This window comes from Acanthisitta chloris, unplaced genomic scaffold, assembly GCF_000695815.1.
Source record: "Acanthisitta chloris isolate BGI_N310 unplaced genomic scaffold, ASM69581v1 scaffold5825, whole genome shotgun sequence".
Taxonomy (NCBI): Eukaryota; Metazoa; Chordata; class Aves; order Passeriformes; family Acanthisittidae; genus Acanthisitta; species Acanthisitta chloris.
In genome coordinates this window covers 14,203-28,387 of record NW_008673027.1, presented here as the reverse complement: position 1 = coordinate 28,387, position 14,185 = coordinate 14,203, and the positions used below count along the sequence as shown (strand labels likewise).

Here is a 14,185-nt window from a genome sequence, read left to right as displayed (position 1 = left end):
AAGGCACTGAGTTAAGACTTTGGCCTAATGGTCTAAGCACATAGATTGGTAGTTTGGTATCTTTTTTTTTTTTCCAAACAATTTGTAATCCTTAAAGTTGTACAAGAGAAAATGTAAAATAGGCATAAAGATCTACAAATTAGAGCTGCACTATTTTAATGCAATTATGAATAAAAAAATCTTGTGGGTTTGAGCTATTCATTCTGTACCAAGTGTACAATGCTGAACTGCCAAGGATAAAACTTATTCATAATAAAAGAAGGAAAAGTGTTTTGCTATTCTGTACAGTAATTGTTCACAGTAATTTGATTCCAGTCATCTAGGAACAAAATGAAAATGAATAGTATCCCCTCGAGCAGAAGTGTTTTGGGCAGTCAATGCTACATAAATATCCAGTGAGCTGCAGGCTCAAGGCTGGATTTGTGCCATGTGACTTCATCACTTGTTGCTGAATAATCACAGATTATATATATGAAATCTGCTCATGGATCCTTGGGGTTTAAAGTGGCACCCCAATATCTTGCTGATCCCCTGTCTTTCTGGCTGTCAGTGGTTCCTATCTCTATTCCACCCAGCCCATATAGCTGAAATTCAGATGTTCCACAGATCATGGTGGGGGAGGGGACATAGGCTATGTGTCAACCCACCTAGGTTGGTAAGTTCACCACGCCTAGAGATGCTGTGCATGTCTTGCTACCAAGATTGGTTAAAATCACTGGACAGATCGAGGTTAAAGTACAAGAGCATCTATCCACACTATTTAAAACAGCTGGAAAAGTGAAAGATGAACAACAGGTTTATCTGCTCACGCTGAATCTGAACCAGAAAGGTCTCTGCCTAAGGCAGCTGACAGAGGGACTTGGGCATTGCCTCTTAGCGCATGCTTTATGTTCCTGCTCGTATCAACTAAACAGCCCTTCTCCATTAGAGAGCCTTTACCAGAGAACACTCTGTCTGCATGGAGTCAGACAGAGTTGGTCAGTTTCTAGGCAACAAAACAAGCAAACAAAGGAGAAACCCTCCAGAAAGCCAAACTTTAAATGTTTCAGGAACTCTGCTTTTTCTTCTTGCCTTCAAAAGCACTTTCCAAGCAAAAGTGTTGCTCAATACTTAAAAAGGCCCTTTGCAAACATAACATTAACTTCTAAAGATCCATTGCTCCTGACAAGATGATGTTGTGTTTTGTTAGTTTGGGATTCAGGGAATGAGACAGTATTTTACAAAGTATATGAACCAGGCAACTGTTAAAACAATCACATAACTTGAAGCTGCCTGCCCAGTTCTATTCTACACAGAAATGGGACTAAACTAGTTTTACTCAGCTACAAGTTTTTCATGCAAAGTGACTTCAGGGGTTGAGAGACAGATGCCAAACTGTCTTTGGCATAGTAGTGCAGGCAGAGATTGAGAGGGCCTGGCTGATTGTCTTTAGAAGGGTCATAATGCAGTCAGAAAACTCACAGGGGCCACATTCTTTGCAATGACTAAGGATACCTAAAGGATTTATGAATAGCAACAGAGCATTAACATTAACGTTTAGTGCAACACAAAGCAAAGGATTCATGGGAAATAAAGCCAATAAACTTTGAAGTTTAGTTGATGCCTTGGAAATGGCAGGCTATGGGCTTCAGGAGGGAGGAGAGAGCCTGCCATCCCACAGCTGTGGCACAGGCTTCACAGTTACCATAGCACTTAACTAGCATAGCTTCTGAACAAAGTAGAACCAACCAGATCAGACCTTGTGGACCTGCATTTTGTTATAATACAGAATTCTTATCTATGCCATAAATTCTGGTATTACTGTGAAAAAAATGTTAATACTTTAAAAATGCCAGGAATCACAGTGTTCCTAAAGAATTGAGTTATTCACTTGGTGAACCAGCCTGTTCTTTATTGCTTTTCATGGACTTGACTCGAAATCCAGAACACAGACTCTGAGGCTGTGGAATGCTTTGACTCATTCTATCACATGTGTTTACTTGCAACTGTTTGATGTGAATTTCTAGAAGGCATGGAGGTGGGGAGAGAGATCTACCAGCTGACCTTAGGGCAAAAATAACCAACCCACCAAAATGACCCCAGGAACCTGTAGCAGGAACATCACCAGAGGAACAGCTTGCATGTAAGCAGGAAGAGTCATAGGAAGCACAAATGCTTCCTGTTCATAACCAGCTCTAATCATCTTCCTTTCCTGACATACAGTTGAAAATCGGTTTAGTGAACTATTCCTTCAGTTGCACTTCCTTTCAAATAACTCCCTGCTTTTTCCTTGAAACCTACAAGCTGAGTCCCACCAATCTTTGTTCCTCTTTTCACATTCCTCACCTCTTTGTTTTGCATTTTCCCTTGGGTTTTTCAACCTAGTCTCTGACACCTTTTCTTTCTGTGCCTGGCTCACTTTCATTTTCTCTGCTTTTTATTGCTTTGCACCTGGCCACAGAGAAACATCTAGAAGCAGGCTGCCAGGACAAGCCAGAGCTAAGGAGGCCTAGAAATGCAGGTCCCAGTACCACCCAGACACAAACTCCTCTACCAATGCTAGGATGAGGGGAAAAACCAGGGAGGGGGTGAGGTGTTACATGAGGAGTGGTATCAGGGCAGAGACTAGGATCCAACCTGATGGGGCAGCTCCTTTGCAAAGGCACTGTGGTCAAAGCCAGCAAGGAGTGGGGCAGGCCCTCAGCTTACAGACATGAGAGTCTGTGTGCATGCAACCCTAACCAAGCCACCTTCGGCTCTAGATTTCTCTGCATTCCATGATCACTTCTCTCCTCTTCCTTCTCTTGCATTTGCATCTCCTTAGGAAAAGGTGGTCACCTCCTGAGAACAGATTCAGCTTGAGAAAGAGGGTCTAGACCTGCTCCCAGTGTTGGGAGGAGCAGGGAACTCAACGGCTCCCTCTGTGCTGCACAAGCCCCTGCAAGTTGAAGCAGCACTGCTCAATGTTTTGCAACGAAACTTAATCCACCAAGTATTGGCGGCCACAGCACAGACTAAACTTGATTTTCTTGATTTTTTGCTCAACCACGTGGCATCTTAAATTTGTGAGTAGGAGGAGGCTAAGAGTCCTCTTCAAAGGTTGGGTAAACAGCTTAATTTTCTTTTTTTCCATGTCTTCGTTTTGATTGCAAAATGCCAACACCATCAACTTCTGTCAATTTTGGCACTAAGTATTAACACCTACTAAGACTAAACAAGCAAGTTAATGCTCTGAAATAGAGGCAAGGGTAAAGGAGAGGTAAGGCCATTATCACACACTTACTAATTGCATGCTGCAACCAAAGAAGAATGGAATTTAAAAGCACAAAGTAGGTAAGAGAAACAGTTCCTGGAGAGGACATGATTCTTTCAGTCTAGTAGTGACACAGTGAAGAGTCAGGTTAGGGGTTTTGGGTTTGGGTGATTGGTTGTGTTTTCTGTTGGTTTTATTTAGTAAGGAATGAAGAAATGCAGAATTCTGACCTCTAGGATATGAGCACAGCCAGTCCTCAGTGCTGGCCACAAACTGCCTATCCCAAACAAGCAGTGTTCAGCTACATGGGGAGAACAGATGTACAGAATAGATGTACAGAACACATGAAAGATAAAACACCAGAGCCTACACACAGAAGTCAGTCACTGCTTTGCCATGTGTGCAACCTTGAATTTTTATACTAGTTCACTATTGCAATAAATAATTTTAAACTTTTACTCCAGTAATTAAGGAAATGAAGTTCAGTTTTTTTTCAGGCTGCTCTCCTGTTTATCATTCATTCTACAACAAACACAACAAGGATAGACAGAAGCATTTAACAACTAAATATGCCTAGTAAATATGCACTAAATTGCTAATTTGCTCTGTTGCCCTTGTTGCTCTTCACTCTAAAGCCAGGCAACATCAGAGATGGAAGAAGCTTCATCATGAAGAAAATCCAAAAGAGTAATTTCCATAAACAGTTTACTTCAAATAACTTCAGCAAAAGGTTTGACCTTTCAGGTAACTTTTTCCTTTGTCACCCTACTCTTTCCAATATGTTGCAACATACAGATGGAATCAATCACCCTTAACCTGCCCTCTGACTCCTAAGCATTAAAGGATCTGTGGTGCAGCAGAAGCTTGGTTCACTTTCCATTTAACCAGCACTCCACCCCCCAACTGTGCTTCTCTCTCCTCTGCTGGGATGGGGAGACGGGCCATCAATTTCTGAACAGCTGAGTTATCCAACTAATGAACCCCTAACATGGAGCAGACAAGAAGAAGCAGATTACTAAGACAACTAAGCAACAACTAATTCAACTAAGCAGAGGAAAAACCCCACAGCTTTAGGTTAAGCGAAACTTTGACAATCTGATTTATCATCTTTGGGCTTGGCTGCTGCTTATATTTGTGAGCACAACCTTGTTACACTAATTTAACAGCGAAAGTTTTGTATTGGTCTGAATTCTATACCAAGAAACCAGCAAAAAAAGACAAGTTTTGTTCAGAAAAGTACTGGTTTTATTGACTCAAACTGTATTTACACAACACATTCATATGCTCAATATTTTACAGAACTCTGTAAAAAACTCACTAGTAAAACTGCAGGAGCCAAGCTGAGTTTCAGAGTTGATTTTAAGACACTGAACCATGAGTACATTTTAAGATATTTAAGCAAATGTCCAGTTTTGCAGTCAACTTACATGGCAGTTCTCTGTAGACAAACTCTTTCTAAAATCAAAATAAGGTGAAGCAGAAAGGGTCAGATGAAAGAGCTGATAGTTTTGCAAAGCTAGTACTTTGTAAGACCAGACTTTCACATTGAACAATGCATTTTGTACGATTTTTTTCTTTTTGGAAACAGGTCACATACAGGTATAGGTTAGATAAATAATCAAAAACCCTTTTAATTTTTGTAAGCTTATAGACATTTAAAAAAAAAGAGAGAGAGAGACCAGTGCCACAAAGTTTGTGCATGAATCTGAACTGTTTCAAAGTTTGAGAGGCTCGATTCTGGCATTCCACTGCAGCTCCAATCCAGTGTATGCTTCTTCAGCTGGCAAATGGAGGATGGTCACCTTTTACCAGTGAACTGATGATCTCATGTATGTACATGGGAAGCAGAACATCCTTATCTCATCACAAGAGATCACTCTTCCACCCATCCCTAATACAGTTTGGTTGAATAAATATTGTTTTGTTTTGAAATACAAACTAGGTGAGTTTGTTTCTCTTCCAGAGTGCAAGTCAACATCACCACACACTTCACAGTTAAAATGGCATCCCTCCTTTGATCTGCCTAGCAACCTGTTCATCTGTTGTCTCCTCTTTGTCTTTTTCACGCTCTTTGTTCCAGTCTTTAAGGCCTTCTGGTAGTGAAGTATCCTCATCCAAACTTCCTGTACCTTCAACAAATTCTTCATAAGTAGACTTTTCTGCAAATGGTCTTGGGCCAAGCAAATCTAGCATATCACTTTTATCAAGCACTTCCTTCTCCAGTAGTCGCAGGGCAACCTGGAATAGCAACAAGTTATGTCACACATATAAAATACCTAAGCTGCCTGTCCTCTTTAGGAGAGTTTGTTAAGGCAGAACCCATACAAACTTGTCTTCCTGTCAGTAAGCCTATCCAATGCCTATCCTGCAAAATGATCCTTTTGCTGGCTTTTTGGCATGGAGGCATAAGGATGATCTCACCTGCAGTGAGGCAGATCACAAGCAGACAAGGGGCAGGAAAGGAAGGTGGCAGGAAGATGATTTTTATTAATCATAGAATTTCAGGGGTTGGAATGGACCTTACAGATCATCCAGTCCCAACCCCTGCCATGGGCAGGGACACCTCCTCACTAGACCAGGCTGCTCAAGGCCTCATCCAGCCTGGCCTTGAACACTGCCAGGGCTGAGGCAGCCCAAGTTATATCCTTGATGTTTTAAAGAAATTCAGAGAAAGGAAGTTATAGGAACTTCCCTTCTTGCAGAGCTTCTTTTAGCCTAATGAATTGGAATCCTGGTATTTTGTGGTTTTAAGTCTCATATTTGTCTAGCACATCTACTAAACCCTTCTTTAGTAGACAGACTCTTCCCTCCAACTTCCCAAATGAATACCGACCATATCGGGGGGAGGGATATTAAATCATGTTCATGAGAAGCTCAGAGGTGTTCCAACACAAAGGGAGGTTTCTGTTTATTTAAGTCTTGTGACACACTCTCAAGATTATATCAAATGGGTTTTGAGCAAACTTCCTCATATACTTACATAGTCATATTTTTAACTTACTAAGTTCAATTCAGACTTTGGTTTATCAGCTGGAACTTGATGGCTAAAAATACTGGAATGCTCACCTTCTCCACTTCTGCTTTCTTCTCAGTCAGAAGACTTAACGTCCTGTCATAAGCAATGTTAATTAGCGATCGCACTTCTTCATCTATCAACCTGGCAGTTGCCTCACTGTAAGGTTTCTCTAATACCATGTCTCCTTGACGAGGGAGATCGAAGGAAATCTGCCCTACTTTTTCATTCATACCAAACTGAACAATCTGAAGAAAAACAGAGAAAAACCCCAAACAAACAAAGGAGAGACAGTAAGATTTTAGGGTATAGTGATGTAATATATGGCGCACAAAACTGAAAGGAGGAAGTCATTCACTGGGACCCAATCTCTTCCCCTAAAACCAACCCTCCCCTGAAAACTCAGGTCTACCTAAGTCAATGTACCTTAGTTGACTTTCACTCATTTCTTTTTATTGATTAAATTGAAGGACATAAATATCACCATGTAAAGGTGGTTACTAGTGATATATAATGTTTTGCTGTTTAAATACTAAGATATTACACAAAAACCACTTCAGCCTTCACTAAGCAGGTGAAAGGTGAACATGATTCTTATCTTGCTTGACTCATTGCTGAATATTGACTTGTCCAGGTGCCAAATATAGATGTTTCAAGTTGCATTTTGCTCCAGCAGAGGCAGAAGCTATTTATTTATTCACTCCATGGTTACTAAAGCAGCACTTCTATGCCTGGTCTAGCAAGATCAATATAGGCATGACAAAGAATATTCAGAATTCAAAGGGAATCTAAGCACTAGAATCAAGCACCTTAACCTTAAAAACATTCAATACTTTTTTTTGGCTGACATGAACAGAAGTGTGTACTTACATACTTTTTTTCAATTTAAAATTGAAGAATAGTTACTGAAATCCCATAACATTAACAGGATTTCATTACACATCTACTTCCAGATCCGGGGCAACAAGGAGCACACTCCAAAATGTCTCTTGCTTAACTTGTGAGTGCCTCACAAGATGACATCTTTTGTGCTGATACAGGAAATGGAATAACTCACTTGTGTGTGGCACATAAAAACACTAAGTGAGTCACTGCATTTCCAATTACTCATCTACATCAGTTAATATGACACAAATACAAACCGAAGGCTTAATTTCCATAACATTAATTGACAGCAAGTGGTGCTTAAATGAAAGCTTTTCTGGATTTAGGTACACATGTGAATCCAAACTGAGTCTTCAAGCTGGGCAACTGTAAAAGCAGGATCAGGTGATCAAATCTGTGCACTAAATTCCATTTTAAAGCACAAAATCTCTGTGTGCATTTGAATCCAACTGTTACATATATGTTGCTGTGGGCAGACAGTAATCAGTGCTTAATGCATGGGCTCCTGTCTGTAATAAAATGCTTGAGTCATCAGCATCTCTAAACAAGAGCATAATATTTATTTATAAAATATTTTTTGTAACTAGGCCTTTGAGGGTTGTACCTGATCAATTTGCATCATATCAAATGTTAGTGTTAGGTGGTAAATAAAGAAAACTGCAAGGAAACAAAGTCTTATTTAAGCCCATACCTGAGCATACGCACTCTGGGTCACCTTCTTCAAGTCATCCTGGGCTCCAGTCGTAATTCTTCCAAAGAAGATTTGCTCAGATACACGTCCTCCCAGGGTCATGCACATTCTGTCAAGCAGCTGCTCTTTGGTATAAAGGTACTGTTCTTTGGGTAAATACTGAGCATAACCCAGTCCTTTACCACGTGGGATAATAGACACCTACAATCAAAATTAACAGAGAGCTAAAACTAAGTAGTGTTAAAAGACAGAAAGCATTTTTTGATTTGACTTAATTTTTAAATCACAGCCTACACCAAACTCACCCTTGAAGTTTAATTCAAACATTATTGCTGTTTACAGTTTTGCCCTCATTGTGTTTTATCCTTAAAAGCCCTGGCTAGTTCTAAACTGGCATAACAACTACTAGAATGTCTGGAAAAGAAAGGTAAGACCACTGTCATATCTTTTCTAAAGACTGTACAGTATTTTAAAAATACTTTAATTAAAATCCACAATTCTTTTAGGGTTATGCATTGGGCATTACATGTTCTGTGACAGACACAGCATTTCTCCATCTCTAGTATTCCAAACAGTTGAAGGAGTTTCCACATTTACTAATGCCCTTCCTTCCAGCAGTAAATTGGACAAGATTAATTTCAAGCTTGGGAGTCAGATGAAATTAAGAACACAGTAATGCAAAACTATGCTAAAGGAAGTTTTAGAGATTGGGGTGCTTTTTCCTTTATGTTCAACTTGTCAAGCTGTGCATCCAAAGAAAAGGCAAACAGAAACAAAAAATCAGCCTCAAGATGATAATTTTTATAGTTATATTCCTGAAGTATATCTGCATAACCTAGTGAGATTAATTTAAACCACTGATCTGTACTGAAAGCCTCAGAGAAAAAGCAGCTATCAAGACAGGCAGACTGATGGGAAGATCAGGTCTCTCACTTTCCAAGGCTATTTATACTACAAACCCTGTAAAAGCCAAGTCAGAAAACAGCTAAGAAAGTTAGAAGTAAACCTTAAAAGTGCCCTACAGCTTACACACTTGAAATATATAATCTTGCAAAAGATTAAATCCTCTCAACATTAAGGAAAAAAACCCACAAAAGTAAACAAAAAGATGTTGTCCATGCAATTGTTAAATTACTAGTTCAAATTAGTTTACTTACCTTTAAGAGTGGGTCAGCATGTTCCAAAAACCATCCTGCCACTGCATGCCCTGCCTCATGATATGCTACTGTCTTTTTCTCCTCTGGCTGTAGTACTTGAGTTTTCTTTTCCAAACCTTTATGAAACAAATTTGATTAATAGTTTCAGACACCCATTTCTCCTCTGAAATCCTTTATGTTAGAAATGTACATCTTCCAAGTGTCACTGTCACCTTGTCCTTAATTACATTTCCTTGTTTCAAAGTAAGTTCTTAATCATTTAAATACAACAAACATTTGCAGTTTAAAAATCAAGCAGTTTTCCAGGTTATTTCAGGCTAGCAGCAGTTAAAAGCATGGCTAAATCCAAACAGCTTTTCCTCTTGCCATTTCGAAGGAATAAGAAAAGCGTCCTGATGAAATTTTTCTTTGTACTGCTTCCTCCATTACAGAAGGCAGCAACATAGACAGGATACTTCTTTTCTGAATCTCAGGTGTGTTTACGAGAGAACAAAAAGTGCAACCTTGAAGGAGGATAAAAATTCAAAGTATAGCTTTATATACATATATATATATGTATATATAAAAAAGGAAGTTGTCTGTCATATTACAACTTTTGAGAAACAACTGATGTGCTTCACCTACCTCCAATAACTCTTTCAATTGCTTGCTCAAAATGCTTTTGGTTTATAGCATCTGAGAGATGCCTTGCAGCAATTAAAGCAGCTTCATTGCAAACATTAGCAATATCCGCACCTAAAAAAATAGAGAAGACATGACTTACTCATCCTTTTCAACAATTTTCTGAGCTTAGCATAAAACCAGTTTTATATAGACCAGGAAAACAGTGAAGAATTCAACTACTGGGCGAAACAGATTTTAAATGAATTACATGACAAGCCAGGAATAAGAGTTCTCACATCCTTTCCTAATTCAAAACAAAGTTACAGTACATTTTCCAGGGAGAAGTTTTTACATCCATAAATGTGGGAGAATTTCTGATTGCTAATGGACATGTGAGCAATCCAGCCTTGCTAGCAGGGCCTGAGCAAGCTGCAAGCCAAGCTGTTCAATGACACTGCTGCAGCTGGAATGTGAGGAAGGAGGTAGCAAGACAAGCAGCTCCTGGCTGTGGGATGCAGAGCTGAAGATAGTTAGGGGTAATGGTTAAACATTTTATGATTGCTATGTTAATAACCAATTATGTTGTGTGTAAGGTGGGCTAGTAACAGTAGTTAATCAATGATAAGTGGTTGCTTATAATAGGTGTGTATAAAAGAATCACTTTTGTAAATACTAAGGAGTCACGAGACATTCACCAAGAGAATAATGGCGTCGCCTCTTTGTACACAAACTCCCACACAGAAACAGAAATCCCTCTATAGAATATGCACTCAAACTCCACAAACCCCAGGTGTTCTCCAGTGGTGTTCAAAGAATGCAACAAACAAAGGAAAGAACAAAGGAAGAAGACACACAATAGCAATGAGAAATCTCTCCACTGCTTTTACTGAAGACACAAGAAACTGCTGTACGTCACCCTAACTGAACCAGACGAAACTTAAGACCCCGAGAATCACAGAATCATAGGATTTAAGGGTTGGAATGGCCCATCTAGCCCCACCCCCCCCTGCCATGGCAGGGACACCTCCTCACTAGATCAGGTTGCTCAAGGCCTCATCCAACCTGGCCCTGAACACTGCCAGGGTTGGGACAGCCACCACGTCCCTGGGCAACCTGTTCCAATGTCTCATCACCCTCACAGTAAAAACCCTTTTGCTCACATCCAACCTAGACTTTCTGTCCTTCAGTTTGAACCCATTGCTCAAACAGGCAATGAGAATTTCATGCTGAACCAGTAAATACAAGGAAATAAAATGCCATCCAGAAGACCAAGTGTAAGAAAACCAGAAGTAGTAGGGAAATAAAATATCTACAGCTTAAATAGTAAATGGAGAATAATAAAGGCACTGGGAGTCACTTACCAGAAAACCCAGGTGTTAGTGATGCAAGCTTTCTTGCTAGGTTGTCTTTATTTAAGACAGTGTCTAATTTCAGAGGTCTAAGGTGAACTTTGAAAATGGATGCTCTTCCTTTTATATCTGGGGGTCCTTTAAGAGAAAAGACACATGATTTTACTTTTCACATAGCTATATATTCAAATTGAACATATGCAAAGCAGTTATATATGTAAATAGCTGCGGTGATTTCAGTGAGATTCCACAAACACAGAAGTATACAGCCATGCAGATAAAACTCACCAATGTAAATCTGCCTGTCAAAGCGTCCTGGTCTCATCAGAGCAGGGTCTAAAATATCTGGCCTGTTGGTACCTGCCAAAATTACTACATTTGTGGTTGTATTAAATCCTGTTGAAGAAATGTAATACAGAGAAAATCTGTGTAAATATAATTTCCATTAAAAAAAAACCCCAACTCACCCAGAAATAAAAAGACTGTTCACTTTACAGGGTCATGTAAGAACTGACAACTTAAACAAATGATCTTAAAGCTAAAAATAGTCCTATTTATTACAGCATCATCCAGCTTTTCATAAACAGCAAGAAATAGCCTTGGGTTGTGCTTTGTGAAGTACTCTATCAAATCCTGCTTTATCTTCAAACTGCAATAATAGATTAACTGCTTAGGAAATTGCAGAACCAGCATGGCTAGCTCTATTTTTTTTTACGGACAGACTGGTCTCATGCAAAGAATTTTTTTGGGCCTATTCAACTATGACAAAGAGTTAGGACATGCAGAATGAAGGTTCTTTTTCCTGAATGAATTTTACTAAAACATCAGGCTGCAGCATATGAGTCACCTCTCTTCATTTTAGGAAGCAAGGAAAGGGAGAAAAATTAGGTTTAAGCTAGAATCCAAATCTTGGTTAACAGGTCTGAACAAACATATTAGTTCTTTCCCATATCCTTGTTATCATGACAGTAATACTGGACATTAAACACTTACCATCCATTTCCACTAGAAGCTGGTTGAGTGTGTTCTCTTGCTCACTTTGTCCCCCAAAGTTGCCCCTTCCTCTCTTCCTTCCTACTGCATCTATTTCGTCAATGAAGAGAATGCAGGGGGCATTTTTACGAGCCAGAGCAAATAAGTCTCTAACCTTAAGAGAAGCGCAGAGTGTGGATCAGATTTTGTTTGTAACTGTTTGTCGGTGGGGGGTGTGTAGGAGGGGAAGAGGCACATCAGTAACAGTATGGCTAAAATTGGTTGAGGCTCTTATGAGCCTTAAAAGCCTTCAGACAGCTCTCAAGGCAATGATAAGATACACTGTAGCTGCTCCTCAGCAACAATCACTAATGTGGAGGCCACTGGCTGACAAGTCCTTTTTCAATCCATAAATCCAGAACATTAAACAACTTAGAAGCCTTGAGAAATTATCACTTTTCCTGCATAACCGAAATATATCTTCAACTTCAGCGATAAAAGCCTCCAAATGTCAGAGATTTAAAGCAAGATTTCCCTTTCAAGCTGTTCTTTAACACAGTATTACAAGTAGAACCAGAATGTGAATAGGCAATGCATCCACACAGTCATTCTACATACCAAGGAAATAAATCCTTTTTCCTGCAGTTAGAACAGGGTGAAGCAGTTCCTACATGTGGATCCAACTTAAGGCTTACTTACAAGTCTTTATGCTGTCATAAATACTGACTTTTAGCCACCCTGTCCCTCCACTACACAGGCTAGGAAAACTGAATTCACCTCCAAATATTTATTTGGGAGTTCAATTAACTTCTAGAAGTCTGGGAAAAAATGGCCAGGATGTGAGTAAATAGCTGAAAATAATTTTTTTAGACTTTCAGATTTTAAATAAAATCTAAGTTAATCTATCAAATTCTACTATGGTAGTTACAGCACAATGTGATTGGCTTTTAGATGCAACATTGCAGTGTTGCTGTGATTGCAAATATATCAGAAGGGTCTTATTAAAACCAGTTCAGTGAGTCAACAGATCTATAACTGAGGAACTGAACGAGAGCAAACAGGAAAAGAAAAATTATGGAAGAATTTTGACCTGAGAGAGAATTATATGCAGCTCAGAGGTTTACTCCTTCACATGTTAGAGATGCAATTAGAAAAGGCTTCTCTGATAGCAAACAATGTGCAGCAGATGTGAGAAGATGTGGATTTTGGACAGTCCTCCCATCACACATGTTCACTATCTCCAAAACCCTCTGACTTTCAGATAGTCACCTTTTTTCAGTCACCATCCATGTTTTTTACTCTGTAATCTGTTCATCCATTTCCCTGCTCTATATCCTCTCCCCTCCATAGCAGCTCCTTTTGCCAATTTCCTTACACATTTCCAGTCTCTCCCTGCATTCCCTTTGAAGCTTCCACTCCCAACTAGCTTCTGCATTTAACTTTCTGAACGGCTCCTGTTACTCTCAGTTCCAAGCTCTGTGCCTACCTGCATGTGTCCCTCAGCCCCACTCCATTTTTTCTTTTCAAAAGACACAAAATCACCTGGATTTATTTATCTTTTCCCACCTGTATTACCAGAAAAAGTCCAACAAAAAAACTCATCAAAAGAGTCTTAGGCTTGCAAGAGACACACACACACAGAGCTACGACAAACCAAAGACCAAATCTTGTGAAGTTTTGCTGCCAACCTCTAACACAAATGAAAACTGCAGTTTTTCAGGCCTTTAAAGAACTTAGTCAAAATGAGTTTTTCTGCAAATTTTCAGAGGATATGTGTGTCTCATAGAAGCCATTCCCTGTAAAATTTCAAATACAAATCAAGACCCTAAAGCATTTCCATTTCAGTCTAGCAGAATTGGATTTTAAACATCAGTAAAAACCACAATACACCTCCTTAAGTACGTTTGCAGAATTTGTGGCAAACAGTTCTTAAGATTTTTCAAAAGCGTGCAGTATATTTCTTAAGGTTTATGACAAGATGGTTGGAGTTCGGTGGAGCTGTTGGAACGAGGAACATTATTTTTTTTGTGCCACCCACTCTTTTTTTCTAAAATATTATCAGTAACTTGTTTATAGCTCTTATAATAGCTCACTGAAAACAGAGCAAGAGAGTTAAGGCAAAAAGAGCACAAAACCCATTAGACTAGTATATTTGGTTATTTAAATCCCCTGATCTCCAGAACTCAAACAATAGTTCAATGAGCCTTGGACTCCTATTTCAACCAGAATCTCAATTGTGTGTCCTAGACTACTTTTTATTGCTAAGAGATTGAAACTGTGAAG

General features: G+C 39.3%; 1 protein-coding gene across 1 annotated transcript in view; it reads right to left on the bottom strand.

Moving 5' to 3' along the window:
- Positions 1 to 4,459: 4,459 nt before the first annotated feature.
- Positions 4,460 to 14,185, bottom strand: part of AFG3L2 (AFG3-like AAA ATPase 2) — a gene marked incomplete at its 5' end in the record, with an annotated part of 19,433 nt that continues 9,707 nt past the window's right edge. The window contains 8 exons of the mRNA XM_009074736.1: positions 4,460 to 5,470; positions 6,299 to 6,493; positions 7,822 to 8,022; positions 8,979 to 9,094; positions 9,603 to 9,713; positions 10,943 to 11,068; positions 11,219 to 11,326; positions 11,924 to 12,077. Coding sequence (XP_009072984.1) covers positions 5,228 to 5,470; positions 6,299 to 6,493; positions 7,822 to 8,022; positions 8,979 to 9,094; positions 9,603 to 9,713; positions 10,943 to 11,068; positions 11,219 to 11,326; positions 11,924 to 12,077 — 1,254 coding nt within the window. The remainder of the gene's footprint in view (positions 5,471 to 6,298; positions 6,494 to 7,821; positions 8,023 to 8,978; positions 9,095 to 9,602; positions 9,714 to 10,942; positions 11,069 to 11,218; positions 11,327 to 11,923; positions 12,078 to 14,185) is intronic.